The sequence below is a fragment of the Phocoena sinus genome, chromosome 9, assembly GCF_008692025.1.
Source record: "Phocoena sinus isolate mPhoSin1 chromosome 9, mPhoSin1.pri, whole genome shotgun sequence".
Classification (NCBI taxonomy): Eukaryota; Metazoa; Chordata; class Mammalia; order Artiodactyla; family Phocoenidae; genus Phocoena; species Phocoena sinus.
In genome coordinates this window covers 10992120-11014402 of record NC_045771.1, presented here as the reverse complement: position 1 = coordinate 11014402, position 22283 = coordinate 10992120, and the positions used below count along the sequence as shown (strand labels likewise).

General features: G+C 38.5%; 1 protein-coding gene across 2 annotated transcripts in view; it reads right to left on the bottom strand.

Moving 5' to 3' along the window:
• Positions 1–792: 792 nt before the first annotated feature.
• TPK1 (thiamin pyrophosphokinase 1) overlaps positions 793–22283 on the bottom strand; it is a 339062-nt gene continuing 317571 nt past the window's right edge. For both annotated transcript variants that reach the window (XM_032644015.1, XM_032644016.1), the window contains one exon: positions 793–1952. In XM_032644015.1, the coding sequence (XP_032499906.1) occupies positions 1825–1952 (128 nt within the window). In that variant the 3' untranslated portion in view covers positions 793–1824. The remainder of the gene's footprint in view (positions 1953–22283) is intronic.

Below are 22283 nucleotides of genomic sequence, written 5' to 3'. Positions count from 1 at the left end.
ATATATGTATCTATTCTTTTCCATTATAGGTTATTACAAGGTATTGAATCTAGTGCCCTGTGCTCTACAGTAGGTCCTTGTTGTTTACCTATTTTATATGTAGTAGTGCATCTGTTAACCCCAAATTCCCAATTTATCCCTCCCCCACCCCTTCCCCTTTGGTAACATAAGTTTGTCTCTAGCTCCTGCCTTCTTTACAGTTGTCTCTGCTGTGGGTGGGAGGAGACAGTAGGGGGACAGAAGCTCTGGGCTCTGCATCTGTGCTAAGAGGCAGAAGGGCCTAGAACCGGGCCTTCCACTGTAGTACTGACTGTACGATGTGCGACTCTCAGCTGTGCTCTGAGCCCTTCTCTTACTCTTCCCCAGGGTTCTTCCTCCACCAGTTTTCTTCACTTTCTCTACCACGGAAGCGCCTTCCCTCTGTTGGCTCTTTTTTCTCCAGCATGTAACAATCTTTGAAAGCAATCTACCTGTCCTTCCTTTCTAAGCCCGACAAGGTAAACAGGTGCTACCTATAATCCCTATTTTATAGATGGGGCAATGGGTCCAGAGAGATTAAGTGTAAACATGTGGCACATGTGCTCTAGAAAGTTAACTTCCATGGAGGTTAGAGAAAGTGTTGACAACAACACTGGGTTGCCTCCCCAAAATCAGAGGCGTGAAGAACTATACCTATTAATCATCTTTTGAGCAAATTTTTTTTTTTGTACAGAAACACTGATTAGGAAAGACTGGTCATTATAAAATACAGGTGAGAAAATGGATTGTTTTCTTAAAAACTGACCACAGGCACATGGATAACTAAATATTTTTATTTGACATCTGGAATCAATTTCACATATATTTGCATAAATTATGAATAATTATCTCTAATGATTGACTATGCACAACTGCATGCTAGTTCACCTGATCCCACTTTCACTCTCCACTTACAATGCAACCGTCACTGTGTTGTAGCACCAGAAAGAGGAGAGCTGCTGGTCCCTTTCCTTAGGGCAACGCTGGCTTTGCGCTATGTAAAGCTGCTGGGCAGGTTCTACCTGTTTTAAATTTTAATAATCAGGCCAATCATTTTAAAATTTATTATGAAAAGATAATACCAAAAACCATTAAGGCCAGAATAAAATGGTGCAGTTCTAGCATCCCAAGCTAGAAGGAATTCTTTTTTCAGTGAAAGGGAATACATATAATACAGAAAGAGCTAATATTATTAGACAGAAGTAGCCTTTGGTGTCAAGCAATTAGGGATGAACAGGAGGAGGGTTATGTGCTGGACAGCACGGCGCCTCAACAGAGCCTTCTCAGATTCAAACCTAAAAACAGTTTTCTAGGGCTTCCCTGGTGGCGCAGTGGTTGAGTCCGCCTGCCGATGCGGGGGATGCGCGTTCGTGCCCCGGTCCAGGAGGATCCCACATGCCGCGGAGCGGCTGGGCCCGTGAGCCGTGGCCGCTGCGCCTGCGCGTCCGGAGCCTGTGCTCCGCAGCGGGAGAGGCCGCAGCAGTGAGAGGCCCGCGTACCGCAAAAATAAAAACCAACAGTTTTCTAGGATACATGGAATGATTAATAACATAAGAATAGAGTGGAATAATCCACATTAGTTTTCCAACTGAGTGTAATTTACCTTCTTAAGAAATAATGATTTCCCCCCGTCATTGTACAATTGAGATCTGTCATTCATAATGTTACCTGGATGATCTAAACATTAACATATTTAAAACTAGCAGGCTTCTCAGGGACAGGTTTAGATTCCTGCCAACCAAGGTGAACTGTTCTTGTGGAGCATGAAGTTGTTGGCAAATGAGGTCAGAGGCACAGCTGCGGAGGTCAGTCATGGGTGCTTTTGACGGCCATGGTCCAGAGAAGGGGATGGTCTGTTTCCACAGTCACAACACCAGATCCATCGTAGGTATTGGAAGTGCTGACCAGTGTTCCGAAACTCATCCTATGATTTGCTGTAAGAAAATAAGAAAATAAGTTTGGTGAGAGCCAAGCTCCCTCCAGTGGAGAATGGCTTTGTCAAGAGTTACCAAAAAGCAATTAAGCACACACTTTGATAGATGATCTGTAAAATGTGGGATAGGTTAACTTAATACCTGCCCTGCAAACAGATTGTACGTTTTTTTTCTCCTGTGCTTATACAGTTAGGCCCCCACCAGCCATCTGCTTCATACCTAGGAGTGTACATATGTCAGTCCCAATCTCTGGCGGGGAATGGGGAGTTAGTGTTTAATGGGGGCAGTGTTTCAGTTTAGGAGAAAAATTCAGTAGATGGGTGATGGTGAGAGTTGCACAGCAGTACGAATGTACATAGAGCCACTGAACTGTACAGTTAAATACGGTTAAAACAGTATGTTTTTTTTTTTTTTTTGTGGTACGTGGGCCTTTCACCGCTGTGGCCTCTCCCATTGCAGAGCACAGGCTCCGGATGCGCAGGCTCAGCGGCCATGGCTCACGGGCCCAGCCGCTCCGCGGCATGTGGGATTTTCCCGGACCGGGGCATGAACCCGTGTCCCCTGCATCGGCAGGCGGACTCTCAACCACTGCGCCACCAGGGAAGCCCAAAACAGTATGTTTTATATTATGTGACTTTTACCACAATAAAAAATTTTTTTAAAAATATGGGATAGGTGAAATATATGATATGAGATTCTAAACCTGAAAGTTTCTATAGCTTGTTATAACCAGTCTTGCTGGAGTTGGTTATTGGTTATTTACCAGTTTGGGATATATGTCACTCTCAATACTAAATTTCATTAAATTTTTTTTTTTTCTTTACCAGTTGTAAAACCAAAACCCATTTCTGTAATAGGTTACTTCCTTGCCTGGGTGCAATTTTAATTTTTCTTGATGATTCCGAATTACCTTTTTTTTTTTTTTTTTGGCGGTACGTGGGCCTCTCACTGTTGTGGCCTCTCCCGTTGCGGAGCACAGGCTCTGGATGCGCAGGCTCAGCGGCCATGGCTCACGGGCCCAGCCGCTCCGCGGCATGTGGGATCCTCCCGGACCGGGGCACGAACCCGTGTCCCCTGCATCGGCAGGCGGACTCTCAACCACTGCGCCACCAGGGAAGCCTCAGAATTAACATTTTTATATTTGACTAAGCTCTATAAAAATACAGTTTTAGTTTTAATTATAAATGATATGGGGCAGAAAGCTAATTACTTAAAAAAAAAAGCATAGGATTTTGGTCATTTTTTCTCATAGAGAAAAGCCAAAGTGAACAAGGCTTGCTTTCTGTAAAATTAATCAGAACCCGGAGGTCAAAAAGCAGACTTCCAAATGTGTAATCTTGAGCATGCCACTTAAACTCAGCATATAATGAGGGCACAAGATGAGATAATCCTTTAAATTACTTAATTATGAAAATAAAGGCTTTGGAGTTAAGGTATATTATTAGAATTTATATATTTATAAATTACATAATTACATATAAATTACATTTATATATATATATATATATATATATATATTTCCTATCAAGTTCGTTGAAGTTAATGCCTGGGCATCCATTGATAACCTCACTTCCCTTTGCTTATAAAAGAGTAGTTCACGGTATCAACATGACTTGAAACCATGACTGTCCTACAAACATTCCTTGATAATCAGTACCGATTTCTTCGCTAAGAAATTAGAAAGAGAAAAGTAAACAAATGTTATGGAGAGAAATAAACAAATGTCAGAGTCAGAAAAGGCCCCTTTTCCTTCAAACAAAGTTCAACTATGAAGTTACACAGCTTTGGAGTAAATAATTCAATTATAATGGTCACTTCCCGCTAGAGGGAGCCTGTTATCTTTCTGAGGAAATCTTGAAAAGGCAATTTAAAAATTCAGAAGTAGTATTATAGGATAATATAACATCAGTAATTCACACAGGTTACTTATTAAAACTCAAACTATTTCTTTACTAATTACTAACGTGATTAGTAAACTGTCAACACGTTTACTAATGCAAACATGAATTTATAAAGTAAAACTACAGGAATACAAGAGTGAACCTCGTGTGACTGTTGCCCTAACAGGTAACTCAGTGCAAGAAGCTTTCGCCTCTCAGTAATCTGGAGCTTTTCTGAGATGATGTTTCTGAATGATATTTATGATAAGCACATACATTTACAAATCCAGACACTATTACATAGATAGTGAGTCTGTCAAGGAAAGAAGCCTTGCTCTCCTGAAGGGTGACCGTGCCTGGAATCCGGGTGCACCAGATCCCTACTGACATCCATCCCAGGCCCAGGGTTCCCAACAGCCCTCTGAGGAAGGGCTGGGGAACAGTTTACACATTTCATATCATTTATTCAGAAGGGCAATTTAGGGTGCTTCAGCGGACCAGCTGTACAGTGGAAACCCCCCAGTGAAGCACCAGGTGCACACAACCCACCTGAACGTGAAACAACGTGTTTAAGATTCTGGCAGCTAATTAAGTTAAAATCCTGTTTTTTACCTGGGCTCAAAGGACATTGAGTGCAAAATTATTTCTCTAGTTTGTAGTTGCATGTAAATTCCTTTCTGATTTTCTGAAGGTAGACTATGGATTTTGGATTATCCTAGGTAGAAAACTATATTATATATATTGGCTTTTCTAAGACATTGTTGCATCCTAATTAATTCTTAAATGGAAAAAGAAGTGAAATAGCTTTATTAGGGTATGAGAAGGTACAGTTTTTACTTTGCATGAAATATATAAGGCCATTATTATCCAGGCTTATAAATCATGTTTTCTTTGTATTTTGTAACGTTAAAAGAACCAGTTATTAAACATTTCTTAGTTGGCTTTGGGCTGCTGTAACAAAATGCCATAGGCTGGGTTGCTTAAATAGCAGACATTATTGCTCACAGTTCAGGAGCTTGGGAAGTCCTAGATCACGGTGCCAACATGGTTGAGTTCTGGTAAGAACTGTCTTCCTGGCTGGTTTTCAGACAGCTGCCTTCTTGCTGTATCCTCATATGGCGGAGAGATCTCCTGCCTCTTCCTCTTTTTATAAGGGCACTAATCCATCATGAGGGTCCCACCCTCATGATCTAATCCAACCCTAATTATCTCCCAAAGGCCCCACCTCCAAATACCATCACATTGGGGGTTATGGCTTCAATATGTGAATTTGGGGGGACTCAAATACTCAGTCCATAATAATAGTTACAATTAATTAAAGGTTACAGTGAAATTCATTTGATTATCTCCAACTTTATGGAAAGTAGAATAAAAATGATAGAAAAAAAAGATGAATAAACTGAAACACAAAATCATGAAATTCTATTGACTATGTCACTGCAATTATTTTGGAGTATGTTTTCTCCAAAGAATCATGCTTTTGGACAAAATTTTCAAAAGTCTTCCTTAGAAGAAAATCTTTTTTTTAAAGAAAATATTTGGAATTAATACTGAACTCCCCTCTCCCCAGATGTTTGAGGGTCAATCATGAAATAAAATACATGAGACTGACAGAGAGATAACTTCCTGCAGATAGCAATACAACAATTACTTCCTTTTATTATTTTTTCTTCCAGTTTTATTGAGAGATAATTGGCTTATAATAACACTGTATAAACTTAAGGTGTATGGCAAAATGACTTGACATATGTATATATTGTGAAATGATTATCAAAATAAGTTTAGTTAACATCCATCACCTTATATAATTACATCAGTAATTATAAGTAATTTTTCCTTGTGAGAAGTAATTTTTATAATTTTATAAAAATTTTTTATAAATTTATAAATTATAAGCAATTTTTATAATTTTATAAATTATAAGTAATTTTTCCTTGTGAGAACTTTGGTGTCTACTCTTTTACCAACTTTCAAATATACAGTACAGCCTTGGCAATGATACTTGTCATGTTGAACATTACACAGCCAGTACTTAAATTTATCTTAAAACTGGAAGTTGATATCTTTTGACCCCCTTCACCTCATTCTCTCCACCCTCTGCCTCTGGTAACCACAAATCTGATCCTTTTTGCTATAAATTTGAGTTTTTTAGCTACCACATATAAGTGAGATGGTACAGTATGTGTCTTTCTCTGTGTGACATTTCATTTAGCATAATGCCCTCAAGGTCCATTCATATTGTTGCAAATAGCAGGGTTTCCTTTTTATGGCTGAACAGTATTCCACTGTATCTACACCACATCTTTATCTATTCATCTGTCAGTGGAAACTTAGGTTGTTTCCATGTCTTGGCTATTGTAAGTAATGCTGTAATGAACATGAACGTGGGAGTGCAGTTATCTTTTTGACATAGTTATTTTGTTTCCTTTGGATATATACCCAGAAGTGGGATTGCTGGTAATATGGTAGTTTTATGTTTAAGTTCTTTGAGAAACCTCCATACTGTTTTCCATAGTGGCTGTACCAATTTACATTCCCACCAACAGTGCACAAAGGTTCCCTTCTCTCCATATCCTCTCCAGAACTTGTTCTCTTGTCTTTTTGATGACAGCCAACCTAATAGGTATGAGGTCATAACTTATTGCGGTTTTGATTTGATTTCCCTGACTAGTGTTGTTATCTACCCTTTTCATGTACCTATTGGCCATCTGTATGTCTTCTTGGAAAAATGTCTATTCAGATCCTTTGGCCATTTTTAACTTATTTTTTTTTCTTTTGAGTTGTGTGAGTTCTTTATATATTTTGAATATTAACCCCTTCTCAGATATGATTTGCAAATATCTTATCACATTGCTTAGGTTGTCTTTTCATTTTGTTATTGTTTCTTTTCCTGTGCAGAAGCTTTTTAGTTTGGTGTAGTCCTACTTGTTTATTTTTTATTTTGTTGCTCGTGCTTTAGTCTTTTGTGCTTTGGTCTTTTGCCAAGACCCATGTCAAGAAGCTTTATTCCTGTGTTTTCTTCCAGGAGTTTTATGGTTTCAGGTCTTATGTTTAATTTCTTAATCCATTTTGAGTTAATTTTTGGGAGTGATGTAAAATAGGGATCTAGTTTTACTCTTTTACATGTGACTATCCAATTTCCCAGCACCATTTATTAAAAGGACTGTCTTTTCTCCATCGAGTATTCTTGGCTCTCTTTTCATGTTAGCTCACTGTATGTGTTGGTTCTCAATTTCTGGGTTCTCAATTCTGTCGTATTGGTTTATGTTTCTGTTTTTATGCCAGTACTGTAATGCTTTTATTATTATATCTTTATAATATAGTTTGAATTCAGGAAGTGTGATGCCTCCAGCTTTGTTCTTTCTCAGGATTGCTTTGGCTGTTCAGGGTCTTTTGTAGTTTCATATGAATTTTAGGATTTCTCTTTCTTCTGTAAGAAGTGCCATTGGAATCTTGATGGGGATTGCAGTGAATCTATAGGTGGCTTTGGGTGGTATAGATATTTTAACAATATTAATTCTTCCAATCCATGAGCATGGAATATCTTTCCATTTATTTTAATCTTCAATTTCTTTCATCAATGTATTATAGTTTTCAGTGTAGAGATCTTTCATCTCCTTGGTTAAATTTATTCCTAAGTATTTTATTGTTCTCGATGATACTGTAAATGAGATTATTTTTCAGATAACTCATTCTTAGTGTCTAGAAATACTTTTGATTTTTGTATGTTGAATTCTGTATCTTACAACTTTACTGAATTCATTGATCTAACAGTTTTGTTTTTTTTTTTGGTTCAGTGTTTAGGCTTTTCTATACATAAAATCATGTCATCTACAAACAGAGATAATTTTGGGTCTTCCTTTTCAATTTGGAAGGCTTTTCTTTCTTTTTGTTGCCTGCTTTCTCTGGCTTGGACTTCCAGTGCCATGTTGAATAGAAGTGGTGAGAGTGGACATCCTTGTCCTGTTGGAAAAGCCTTCAGTCTTTCACCATTGAGTATGATGTTAGCTGTGGGCTTGATATATATAGCCTTACTTTACTGTATTGAGGTGCATTCCTTTTCTATAGCTAGTTTGTTGAGAGTTTTTATCATGAACAGATGTTAAATTACGTCAAATGCTTTTTCTGCATCTATTGAGATGATCATACAATTTTTATCTTTCATTCTATTAATGTAATATATCACATTTATTGATTTGCATATATTGAACCATCCTTGCATCCCAGGGATGAATCCTACTTGGTCATGGTGTATGATCCTTTTAATGTGCTGCTGAATTAGGTTTGCTGTTTTGTTGAGAATTTTTGCATCTATATTCATCAGGGATATTGGCCTGTGGTTTTCTTTTCTTGTAATGTCCTATTTGACTTTGATATCAGGGTAATACTAGCCTTGTAAAATGAGTTTGGAAGTGTTCTCTCCTCTTCAGTATTTCTGGATATTTTGAGAAGGACTGCTGTTAATTCTTCATTAAATGTTTGGTAAAATTTACCAGTGAAGACATCTAGTCCTGGACTTTTTTTGGGAGATTTTTGATTAACCTACTAGTAATTGGTCTGTTCGGATTTTCTAGTTCTTCCTAATTCAGTCATGATAGGTTCTAGGTTTCTAGTAATTTATCCACTTTTTCTATGTGTTGGTATGTAGTTGGTCACTGAAGACTCTTATGAACCTTTGTATTTCTATATTATCAGTTGTAAAGTCCCCTCTTTCATTTTAAATTTTGTTAATTTGAGATCTCTCTCTTCCCCTTGGTTAGTCTCAATAAAGATTTCTCTGTTTTGTTTACCTTTTCAAAGAGCCAGCCCTTAGTTTTATTCAGTTTTCTCTATTTCTTTCCTGGTCTCTATTTATTTATGGTCTAAACTTTATTTCCTTTTTTGGCCAACTTTGGGCTTAGTTTGTTCTTCATCTTCTAGATACTTGAGGTGTAAAAGTTCGGTTGTTTATTTGAGATCTATTTCTTGAGGTACACATTTATAGATATGAACTTCCCTCTGAGACCTGCTTTTGCTGCATCCCATAAGTTTGTATGTTTTGTTCCCATTTTCATTTGTCTCAAGATACTTTAAAATTTCTCATTTAATTTCATCTTAGATCGATCTACTGGTTGTTCAGGATAGTACTGTTTAATTTCCATGTATTCATGAGTTATCCAGTTTTACTCCTTTTACCAATTTCTAGTTTCATACCATTGTGGTCAGAGGAGATATTAGGTATGATTTTAGTCTTGGTTAATTTGCTAAGACTTGTTTTGTGGCCTAATGCATGATCTATGCTAGAAAATGTTCTGTGTGCATTTGAGAAGAATGTGTATCCTGCTGTTGTCAGACAAAGTATTCTGTATATGTCTGTTACAACTTAGTCAACAGTGTTGTTCAAATCCATTGTTTCCTTATTGATTTTCTGTCTGAATGATCTATTGGTTATTGAATGTGGGGTATTAAAGTCCCCAACTATTTGTTGTTTATTTGTTTATTTCTCCTTATAATTCTGTTAATGTTTGCTTTATATAGTTAGGTGCTCTGATGTTGGGTGGGTGCATAAATATTTACAATTGGTGTATCTTTTTGAAGGATTGACCCCTTTATTGTTATATAGTGAAGTTCTTTCTCTTTCTGTCATTTTTAGCTTAATAAGTGATATGAGTATAGCTACCTTTGTTTTTTCTTCGTTATCATTTGCTTGAAATATCTTTCTCCATCCTTTCAGTCTCAGTCTGTGTCTTTGAAGCTAAAGTGAGTCTCCTGTAGGCAGTATATTGTTTGATATTGTTTTTAAGTCATTCGTCCAATTTTGTATCTTTGATTGGAGAATTTTATCCATTATGCTTAAAGTAATTATTGATGGATAAGGATTTACTATTGCCATTTTCTTACTTGTTTTGCTGACTGTTTTGTAGCTCGGTTGTTCCTTGCTTCTTATTCTGCTGTCTTCTTTTGTGTTGATGACTTTTTTTGTATTGGTATACTTTCACTTGATCCTGATCTTTTCTGTAATAGGTTTTTCCTCTGTGGTTACCATGAGCCTTATATAAACTATCTTATATTTATAATATCCTATTTTAAGCTGACGACAACTTAACTTCAATAGCATCTCTAAAATTACAATTTACTTCTCCCCCATCACGTTACAATTTACATATTTTTTATATTATGTATACAGTAACAGACTATTGAAGTTATGGGTTTTTCTTAATACATTTTAAAACTTTTAAACTAGAGTTGTAAGAGAATTATGCACCACTATTGCCATATTAAATAACTTTGATTATTTACCAATACCAGGAAGTCTTATACCTGTGTTCATCTGATGTTATCATGTAAATTAGCATCACTTTATTCTGCTTGAAGAACTCCCTTTAGCATTTCTTGTAAGGAGGCCTAGTGGTGATAAACTCAATCAGCTTTCATTTGTTCAGGCACTTATTTATCTCCCCTTCATTTCTGAAGGACAGGTTTGCCAGGTATAGTATTATTGTTGACAGATTTTTTTTTTTTTTTGCGGTACGCGGGCCTCTCACTGTTGTGGCCTCTCCCATTGCGGAGCAAAGGCTCTGGACGTGCAGGCTCAGCGGCCATGGCTCACAGGCCTAGCTGCTCCATGGCATGTGGGATCTTCCTGGACCGGGGCATGAACCTGCGTCCCCTGCATCGGCAGGCGGACTCTCAACCACTGCGCCACCAGGGAAGCCAGACAGATTTTTTTCTTTCAATATTTTGAATATATTACCCATTCTCTCCTGGCCTGAAATTCTCTTTCTGTCTTTGACTTTTGGAACTATTTGGTTTAATCTATTTGGGGTCCTTTGGGCTTTGGGCCTCATGGATTTGTATGTCCATTTCTTTTCTCATTTTCAGCCGTTATTTGCTTTATATACACTTTCTGTCCCTTTCTCTTTCTCCTTCTGGGGTACCCATAATGCAGATATTGTTTCTTCTGATGGTGTCCTATAAGTTCCATAGGCTTTCTTCACTCTTTTTCATTCTTTTTTTCCTCTGACTGGATAAATTCAAATACCCTGTCACTGATTCTTTCTCTGTCACTGATTCTTTCTTCTGCATGGTCAATTCTGATTTTGAAGCTCTCTATTGAACTTTACAGTTCAGTCATTGTATTCTTTAGCTCTAGGACTTCTGTTTGGTTTATTTTTGATGGTTTCTATTTTTTTTCTTCATCTCGTTTTGTTCATGCAGTTTTTTCCCCCGAATTTTGTTATCTGTCTGTCTTGTAGTTCACTAAACTTCTTTTAAGAGGATTATTCTGAATTCATTGAAGTTCATAAATTTCTATTTCTTTAGTGTCAATTATTGGCATTTTATTAGTTTCCATTGGTGGTGGTGTTTACCTGATTTTTCCTGATCCTTGATTTCTTACATTGGTATCTGCACATTTGAGTAAACAGTCTCTTCTTCTAGACTTTACAGGTGTGCCTTGGCAGAGACAGTCCTTCACCAGTCAGCTCAGCTTGGGGTTCTGGACATGTGAGCTGACAGACTCCTTGGGCAGGGGGAGCCTGCTATTAGGGTCTTCTTTGTGGGCAAGGCCACTGCCTGAGCTCTGAGGTTGTGGGGTATGTGTTGTGGCTGAAAACAGTTGGATAGGACTGCTGGCTTGGTTCTTTGCCCAAGTGAGGCTGTTGGATGGGGCTCTGTAGTTGCCTGGGTTCTCTGGTCAGGTTTCCTGGATGGTCAGACTCGGTACTATATTTAGCAGTAGTTAGGGCTATGATGTAGCTTCCCTGCTTGACCAGGGCAGCAGAATGGACCCCATGGCCAGCACAGCCCATTGTTTAAGGACCCAGATCAGGCAGGATTGTGTGCCAAATTCTCTGGCCACGCAGAGTTGCTGGTTTTGCAGTGCAAATGGTGAGAACCACTGGTTGTGCTCTCTGCTCAGGTATCACTGTAAGTGGGGCTGTAGGATGGGCTATGCCAGCGGTCCCCAACCTTTTTGGCACTGGGGACCGGTTTTGTGGACGACAATTTTTCCATGGACCGGGGTGGGAGGTGGGGGGATGGTTCAGGCGGTACTGCAAGGGGGAGCGAAGGGGAGCAGCAGATGAAGCTTTACTCCTAGCCTGCTGCTCACCACCTGCTGTGCGGCCCAGCTCCTAATAGGCCACAGACCGATACTGGTCTGTGGCCCAGGGGTTGGGGACCCCTGGGCTACCGTTTCCCATGTGCCTGGTTAGGTTTCCTGGTTGGGCATGCTGAAGGCTGTATTTAACAGTGGGTAGGGCTATGAATTAGTTTCCCTGCCTGGGCGGAGCCACCAGACAGGCTCTGCAGATGGGCAGGGCCACTGGCCAGGCTCTCCATTCAAGTGCTGCTGTAACTGTGGTTGCAGGATGAGCTACACAGATTCCCAGGAGCTCTGGTTAGGTTTCCTGGTCGGTAGGGCTGGAGGCGGTATTCAGCAATGGGTGGGGCTATGAATTAGCTTTCCTGTCCAGATGGAGTGGCAGAACAGGCTCCATGGCTGGCAAGGGCTCACTGTCTGGAGTCCTGAATCAGGCAGATCTGTGCCCTGCCAAGTTCCCTGGTCAGAATGGACCACAATCTTGGCTCTGCAGATGAGCAGAGCTGCTGGTTGGGACTTCTACTTGGGCACCACTGGGAGGAGGAACAGGGCCACAGTCCGAGCACTCGTTGCTATAAATCCCTTCCCCCTTCTCTGTCACAGTCACGTCCCCAAGTCCCCTTAGATGCCCATAAGGCAAGACCTGAGAAGGCATCCTGAGAAATGACCCATGATGCTGGAGGAGCCGGGTGTCCACCTGGACTTTCTTTTCCCCCGGAGGAACTGCAGGCCTGGGGAGCCAGCCTGGGGGAGGAGTGATGTGGTCAGGGTGCAGCTGCTCCTCTTAACTTTTCTAATGTGGTCCTACCTCATTCTCTGTGATACAGGGGGTGCCTTCAGCCTCACCCCTGTATTCTAGGATTTTCACAATGGTGTCTTGTCTATAGATAGTTATTAGCTGGTCTTCTTGTGAAGGGGACTGAGGTTGGGAATGACCTATGTTTCCATCTTGATGATGTCACTCCTTCACAAATTAACTTTTTCATTTCTACTCCAGAGGACTCATCCAAAACTTTGGCTAGCTGAACATTTACTTTCAATTCAACATTTAGAACCTATCTAGATTCAGATTTTTTCCATTTTTATTTGCAGAGAGTACAGCAGAGCTAAACATATTTGTTCTGGGACAACCAGTCACTCGGATCAAGCCCTGTTTTTAACTATAGACAAACATAAAAGTGATAGCCATGTGTAAGACTATAAGCAATCTGTGATGAACATAACCTAAAATTGCTTGCTCTGTTTGAATATAAATGTTGTGTCTTATCTATTTGCTTCAAAGACATGATCATCAGTTGTTTTAAGGACAGTTGTAGTCTAATGATAGAATATTGGCTGGTGAGGATGGGTTAAGTTCCTCTTCCAGTGAAATTTAATGTGAATTACATTAGGGAACACAGAGGCATAGTCTGACTCTGAGCTTTTCATATTTTAGAGAAACAGAACTTAAAAATATGAAGAACATGAAAACTGCTTTTATAATTTTCATCCAGTATTTTCTTTCCCAAAGGAAAGGTTGAGAATTAGGCACTTAATATTCTGTTGTTTTCAGTGATGTCCTATAGCTTTTCTCCAAAGCTGGAAAGACTGAAGACTGCAAAGCAGAGGCTGGCAAATTGGTAGAATTCAAGTATTCAGCTCTTTTCCTGTCAGTTGGAGGGAGGTAGGGCCATTTGTCCTGGCTTCCTACCTTACCTCTGCAAGCTGGTTTAGTGGGCTGTGCTCTTTTGAACTGGTTGACAGAGTGTAAAGGAGTACTTTGGAGGCCTCTGATGCTCTCAAGCATTAGAAAGCAAGAGCAGGAAGCATTTGTTCCCTCTGCACCTGTGTGATTGCTCTGCTCAGGTGTTTTTTTTACAGAGGAGGCATCTTGCTGTCAAAAACTATGAACCCCGTCATGACGAGGTTAATAAGTCAGACCTAGGTTCAAACCTTGGCTTTACCACTCTCTAGCTATATGAACTCAGTTATTTAACCTTCTGACTTCAGTTTCCTCATATGCAAAATGTGGATAATAATGTCTGCTTCACAGAGAAGTTGTATGGATTATATAGTCAAAATTCTAACACACAGTAAGTATTCAAGGAATTTCCATCCCTTTTGCTTTCTTCTGTTATTTTGTCAATAAAGTAGATCAGATTTTCCTCTCCTACCTGAAGAGTCTTTTAAAATGAAAAAAGAGAGATGTCATGATTTGAACAATAAGCAAATGCCTTAATTCAAGTGACTAGTTTATAGCCAGCTGAGAGACAGAATGAGATAAACTTTTCCAGGCTAGGTTATGTGTGATGCTTAAAATCATTTCAGGTGTCATCTGCATACATGTACAAACTCATTTGTCTGACAGATATTTATGAAGGTTATACCCTGTGCTGGCATTAAGGATACAAACGTGAGTGTGTCTGCTTTCAAAGACTTCACATTTTAGTAAAAGGTGAAGACGTATATATAGTCCAATTCAGTGGATAGGATGGAAGCAGGAGGCAGGAGCTAATGAGGATGGAGCGGGAATGGGCTATATATTCTAGTGGAATGGGGAGGAATCCCCCAGAGGCCTGGCTTCCCAAGAATCTGTGGATTGACACTGGTTATCTGATAAAAATAAATTATTTAAAAGGTAATGCAAATGTATCTAAAAATCAACAAAACTGAGAGAGTAAAAGAGAAGGGAGTGAACAAACTTGGTCTGGGAGATGCTACTCAAAGAGGTGGTATTTGGGATGGAGTAATTCTCATTCATTCAAGACATTATCTGAGCACTTACAGTGTTCAAGGCACAGCGGGCTTTTATCTGTAGTTTACAGATGAGGAAAATGAAGCTCAGAGAGGTTAAATCCACAGGCTATGATGATCATAAAAGTTGTTAGACACATGTTACTATGGGAGGTTAAAGCAATACTTTGAAGAGCTCTAAAAAGAGGATTGATGGTAGTCTGTTTCCCTGAAGTATAGAACTGTCAACAGCCTGACAGAGTAGGGTAAGTGGATGACTTAGGGAGACCGATAAAACCACTCTAAGACTTAAAGTAGTACTGTTTCTACCACACAGATACATGTTTAATAAACCTATTATGATGAATCCCAAGGTTCCCTACCATCCTGGAATATAAGGTTAAGTTCTAGGAGTTAATTAGACTTACTGGACATCATTAACTACTTCAACATAATGGAACCACTGTATGCTCTACATCCATCAGTTATTCTCTGAGGATGCTGAGCCTCATTGGAGTAATGGCTATACATTAAGAAAATGTGACTCAGATTTTGTTAGCATTAAAGCAAACCATACTACCTCTAAAATCAGTTCACTGTGACTGGTCTTTACAATTTTAATTTTTTGAACTAGAGATCTTAAAAATGTCTGTATGTATATACGTGAGACAAACTTTCTATTTAAAAATTGCTAATTTACACTTTAAAATAGGAACTCCTGGCAGGATTATTACTATTAAAATTGTATCCTATAAAACAGCATTTAGACTTATAGTGGTTCTTGAAACTTTTAAAAAATTAAATTGCTATATTACATTTTCATTTTCTTAAAGGCAGAAAGTCAAACTATTTCTAGTTTAGAGGTGTAGAGTACGTGCAGCATCTACTCTCTTAGCAAGTTTCAAATATTCAATTCAGTATTATTAACTATAGTCATCATGCTGTATATCACATCCCCATGACTTATTTATTTTATAACTGGAAGTTTGTACCTTGTGATCACCTTTATTCATTTCTTCCACCCTCTCACCCCCCACTTCTGGCAATCACCAGTATGTTCTTTGTATCTACGAGACTGGTTTTTAGTGTATTTTTTACATTCCACATATATATCAGATCATCCTGTGTTTGTCTTTCTCTGTCTGACTTACTTCACTTAGCATAATGCTCTCAGAGTCCGTCCATGTTGCTGCAGATGGCAAGGTTTCCTTCTTTTTTATGGCCAATAATATTCCTGTGTGGGTGTGCGTATTTATAAAATCTCACATTTTCTTTATCCATTCATCCACTGATGGACACTTAAAGATCTTAAAGTTGTTTCCATGTCTTGGCTATTGTAAATAATACTGCAGTGAACATGGGGGCACAGATATCCTTTCAAGTTAGCATTTTCGTTTCCTTTGAATAAATATCCAGAAGGGGGATTTCTGGGTTAGATAGAAGTTCTGTTTTCAATTTTTTGAGGAACCTCCCTACTGTTCACCATGGCTGCACCAATTTACATTCCCACCAACAGTGCACGAGGGTTCCCTTCTCTCTACAGCCTTCACAACACTTGTTATTTTGTCTTTTTGATAATAGCCACGCTAACAGATGTGAGGTGAATATAACTCACTATGGTTTTGATTTGCATTTCCCTGATGATTAGTGAGGTTGAGCACATTTTCATGTACCAGTTGTCCATCTGTATGTGTCTCATATGGAAAAAAAGTCTATTCAGATCATCTGCCCATTAAAAAAAATTTTTTTTTGCTATTGTATGAGTGCTTTATATATTTTGAATATTAATTCCTTATCTGATATATTGGCAAATATTTTCTCCCTTTTAGTACGTTGATTTTCAATTTTGTTGATGGTTTCCTTCGCAGAAGATGGCTTCCTTTCCTGCATAGAGGCTTTTTAGTTCAATGTAGTCCCACTTATTACTTTTTTGCTTTTGTTGCCTTTCCTTTTGGGGTCAAATCAAAACAAATCACTGCAGAGTGGATGGCAAGGAGCTTTTTCTGTATGTTTTCTTCTAGGAGTTTTATGGTTCAGGTCTTACGTTAAAATCTTTAATCCATTTTCAGTTCAGTTTCGTGTATGGTATAAGATAGAGGTCTAGTTTCCTTCTTTTTGCATGTGGACATCTAGTTTTCCCAACACCATTTGTTGAAGAGATTGCCCTTTCTCCATTGTATATTTTTGTCTTTTTTGTTGAAAATTAATTGACCATATATGCATGGGTTTATTTCTGGGCTGTTTGGTTCCACTTGACCTATGTATCTTCTTTTATTTGAAATATAGTTTACAATTGGGAAGCATGATTCCTCCAGCTTTGTTCTTTTTTTCTTAAGCACTTTTATTGGAGTAAAATTGCTTTATATTGCTCTGTTAGTTGCTGCTGTATAACAAAGTGAATCAGCTATACATAAACATATATCCCCATATCCCCTCCCTCTTGTGCCTCCCTCCCACCTTCCCTATCCCACCCCTCTAGGTGGTCACAAAGCACAGAGCTGATCTCCCTGTGCTATGCGGCAGCTTCCCACTAGCTATCTATTTAACATTTGGTAGTGTATAGATGTCCACGCCACTCTCTCACTTCGTCTCAGCTTACCCTTCCCCCTCCCCATGTCCTCAAGTCCATTCTCTACGTCTGCGTCTTTATTCCTGTCCTGCCCCTAGGTTCTTCAGAAACTTTTTTTTTCAGATTCCATATATATGTGTTAGCATATGGTATTTGTTTTTCTCTTTCTAACTTACTTCACTCTGTATGACAGACACTAGGTCCATCCACCTCACCACAAATAACTCAATTTTGTTTCTTTTTATGGCTGAGTAATATTTCATTGTATATATGTGCCACATCTTCTTTATCCATTCATCTGTTAATGGACACTTAGGTTGCTTCTCCGGGCTATTGTAAATAGTGCTGCAATGAATGTTTTGGTGCATGACTCTTTTTGAATTATGGTTTTCTCGGGGTATATGCCCAGTAGTGGGATTGCTGGGTCGTATGGTAGTTCTATTTGTAGTTTTTTAAGGAACCTCCATACTGTTCTCCATAGTGGCTGTATCAATTTACATTCTCACCAACAGAGCAAGAGGGTTCCCTTTTCTCCACACCCTCTCCAGCATTTATTGTTTGTAGATTTTTTGATGATGGCCACTCTGACCACTGTGAGGTGATACCTCATTGTAGTTTTGATTTGCATTTCTCTCATGATTACTGATGTTGAGCATCCTTTCGTGTGTTTGTTGGCAATCTGTATATCTTCTTTGGAGAAATGTCTATTTAGGTCTCCTGCCCATTTCTGGATTGGGTTGTTTGTTTTTTTGATACTAAGCTGCATGAGCTGCTTGTATATTTTGGAGATTAGTCCTTTGTCAGTTGCTTCATTTGCAAATATTTTCTCCCATTCTGAGGACTGTCTTTCCGTCTTCTTTATGGTTTCCTTTGCTGTGCAAAAGCTTTTAAGTTTCATTAGGTCCCATTTGTTTATCTTTGTTTTTATCTCCATTTCTCTAGGAGGTGGGTCAAAAAGGATCTTGCTGTGATTTCACAGAGCATTCTGCCTCTTTTCCTCTAAGGGTTTTATAGTGTCTGGCCTTACATTTAAGTCTTTAATCCATTTTGAGCTTACTTTAGTGTATGCTGTTCGGGAGTGTTCTAATTTCATTCTTTTACATGTAGCTGTCCAGTTTTCCCAGCACCACTTGAAGAGGCTGGCTTTTCTCCATTGTATATTCTTGCCTCCTTTATCAAAGATAAGGTGACCATATGTGCATGGGTTTATCTCTGGGCTTTCTATCCTGTTCCGTTGATCTATCTTTCTGTTTCTGTGCCCGTACCATACTGTCTTGATTACTGTAGCTTCGTAGTATTGTCTGAAGTCCGGGAGCCTGATTCGTCTAGCTCCATTTGTCTTTCTCAAGATTGCTTTGGCTATTTGGGGTCTTTTGTGTTCCCATACAAATTGTGAAATTTTTTTGTTCTAGTTCTGTGAAAAATGCCATTGGTAGTTTGATAGGGATTACATTGAATCTGCTGATTGCTTTCAGTAGTATAGGCATTTTCACAATGTTGATTCTTCCAATCCAAGAACATGGTATATCTCTCCATCTGTCGGTATCATCTTTAATTTCTTTCATCAGTGTCTTATAGTTTTCTGCATACAGGTCTTTTGTCTACTTAGGTAGATTTATTCCTAGGTATTTTATTCTTTTTGTTGCAATGGTAAATGGGAGTGTTTCCTTAATTTCTTTCAGATTTTTCATCATTAGTGTATAGGAATGCAAGAGATTTCTGTGCATTAATTTTGCATCCTGCTACTTTACCAAATTCATTGATTAGCTCTAGTAGTTTTCTGGTGGCATCTTTAGGATTCTGTATGTATAGTATCATGTTATCGGCAAACAGTGACAGCTTTACCTCTTTTCCAATTTGGATTCTTTTTCTTTCTTTTTCGTCTCTGATTGCTGTGGCTAAAACTTCCAAAACTATGTTCAATAATAGTGGTGAGAATGGGAAACCTTGTCTTGTTCCTGATCTTAGTGGAAATGGCTTCAGTTTTTCACCATTGAGAATGATGTTGGCTGTGGGTTTGTCATATATGGCCTTTATTATGTTAAGTACCCTCTATGCCTACTTTCTGGAGAGTTTTTATCATTAATGGTTGTTGAATTTTGTCGAAAGCTTTTTCTGCATCTATTGAGATGATCATATGGTTTTTATTCAATTTGTTACTATGGGGTATCACATTAATGATTTGCATACATTGAAGAATCCTTGCATTCCTGGGATAAACCCCACTTTATCATGGTGTATTATCCTTCTAATGTGCTGCTAGATTCTGTTTGCTAATATTTTGTTGAGGATTTTTGCATCTATGTTCATCAGTGATATTGGCCTGTAGTTTTCTTTCTTTGTGACATCTTTGTCTGGTTTTGGTATCAGGGTGATGGTGGTCTCGTAGAATGTGTTTGGGAGTGTTCCTCCCCCTGCCATGTTTTGAAGAGTTTGAGAAGTATAGGTGTTAGCTCTTCTCTAAATGTTTTATAGATTTTGCCTGTGAAGACATCTGGTCCTGGGCTGTTCTTTGTTGGAAGATTTTAAATCACAGTTTCAATTTCAGTGCTCGTGATTGGTCTGTTTATATTTTGTTTCTTCCTGGTTTAGTCTCAGAAGGTTGTGCATTTTAAGAATTTGTCCATTTTTCTCCAGGTTGTCCATTTTATTGGCATAGAGTTGCTTGTAGTAATCTCTCATGATCCTTTGTATTTCTGCAGTGTCAGTTGTTGCTTCTCCTTTTTCATTTCTAATTCTGTTCATTTGAGTCTTCCCCCATTTTTTCCTGATCAGTCTGGCTAATGGTTTATCAATTTTGTTTATCTTCAAATAACCAGCTTTTAATTTTATTGATCTTTGCTATTGTGTCCTTCATTTCTTTTTATTTCTGATCTGATCATTATGGTTTCTTTCCTCCTGCTAACTGTGTGGTTTTTTGTTCTTCTTTCTCTAATTGCTTTAGGTGTAAGGTTAGGTTGTTTATTTGAGATGTTTCTTATTTCTTGAGGTAGGATTGTATTGCTATAAACTTCCCCCTTAGAACTGCTTTTGCTTCATCCCATAGGTTTTGGGTCATTGTGTTTTCATTGTTGTTTGTTTCTAGGTATTTTTGATTTCTTCTTTGATTTCTTCAGTGGTCTCTTGGTTATTTACTAGTGTGTTGTTTAGCCTCCATGTGTTTGTATTTTTTACAGTTTTTTTTCCTGTAACTGATATCTAGTCTTACAGTGTTGTGGTCAGAAAAGATACTTGATATGATTTCAAGTTTCTAAAATTTACCAAGGCTTGATTTGTGACCTAAGATATGGTCTATCCTGGAGAATGCTCCATGAGCACTTGAGAAGAAGGTGTATTTTGCTTTTTTTGGATGGAATGTCCTATAAATATCAACGAAGTCCATCTTGTTTAATGTGTCATTTAAAGCTTGTGTTTCCTTATTTATTTTCATTTTGGATGATCAATCTGTCCACTGGTGAAAGTGGGGTGGTAAAGTCCCCTACTATGATCGTGTTACTGTCGATTTCCCCTTTATGGCTGTTATCATTTGCCTTTTGTATTAAGGTGCTCCTATGTTGGGAGCATAAATATTTACAATTGTTGTATCTTCTTCTTGGATCGATCCCTTGATCATTATGTAGTGTCCTTCTTTGTCTCTTGTAATAGTCTTTATTTTAAAGTCTATTTTGTCTGATATGAGAATTGCCACTCCAGCTTTCTTCTGATTTACATTTGCATGGAATATCTTTTTCCATCCCCTCACTTTCAGTCTGTATGTGTCTGTAGGTTTGAAATGGGTCTCTTGTAGACAGCATAGACACAGGTCGTGTTTTGGGATCCATTCAGCCAGTCTATGTCTTTTGGTTGGAGCATTTCATCCATTTACATGTAAGGTAATTATCGATATGTATGCTCCTATTACCATTTCCTTAATTGTTTTGTGTTTGTATTTGTAGGTCTTTTCCTTCTCTTGTGTTTCCTGCCTAGAAAAGTTCCTTTAGCATTTGTTGTAAAGCAGGTTTGGTGGTGCTGAATTCTCTTAGCATTTGCCTGTCTGTAAAGGTTTTAATTTCTCCATCGAATTTGAATGAGATCCTTGCTGGGTAGAGTAATCTTGGTTGTAGGTTTTCCCCTTTCATCACTTTAAATATGTCCTGCCACTCCCTTCTGGCTTGCAGAGTTTCTGCTGAAAGATCAGCTGTTAACCTTATGGGGATTCCCTTGTATGTTATTTGTTGCTTTTCCCTTGCTGCTTTTAATATTTTTCTTTGTATTTAATTTTTGATAGTTTGATTAATATGTGTCTTGGCATGTTTCTCCTTGGATTCATCCTGTATGGAACTCTCTGTGCTTCTTGGACTTGGGTGACTATTTTTTTTCCTGTATTAGTGAAGTTTTCAAGTATAATCTCTTCAAGTATTTTCTCAATCCCTTTCTTCTTCTTCTGGGAACCCTGTAATTTGAATGTTGGTGCATTTAATGTTGTCCCAGAGGTCTCTGAGACTGTCCTCAATTCTTTTCATTCTTTTTTCTTTATTCTGCTCTGCAATAGTTATTTCCACTATTTTATCTTCCAGGTCACTTATCCGTTCTTCTGCCTCAGTTATTCTGCTATTGATTCCTTCTAGAGTATGTTTAATTTCACTTATTGTGTTGGTCATCATTGTTTGTTTGCTCTTTAGTTCTTTTAGGTCCTTTTTAAACGTTTCTTGTATCTTCACCATTCTATTTCCAAGATTTTGGATCCTCTTACTATCATTACTATGAATACTTTTTCAGGTAGGCTGCCTATTTCCTCTTCATTTGTTTGGTCTGGTGGGTTTTTACCTTGCTCCTTCATCTGCTGTGTGTTTCTCTGTCTTCTCATTTTGCCTGCCTTACTGTGTTTCACAGGCTGCAGGTTTGTAGTTCCTGTTGTTTTTGGTGTGTGCCCCCAATGGGTAAGGTTGGTTCAGTGGGTTGTGTTGGCTTCCTGGTGGAGGGGACTGGTGCCTGTGTTCTGGTGGGCAGGACTGCGTCCGGTAGTGTGTTTTGGGGTGTCTGTGACCTTATGATTTTAGGTAGCCTCTCTGCTAATGGGTGGGGCTGTGTTCCTGTCCTGCTAGTTG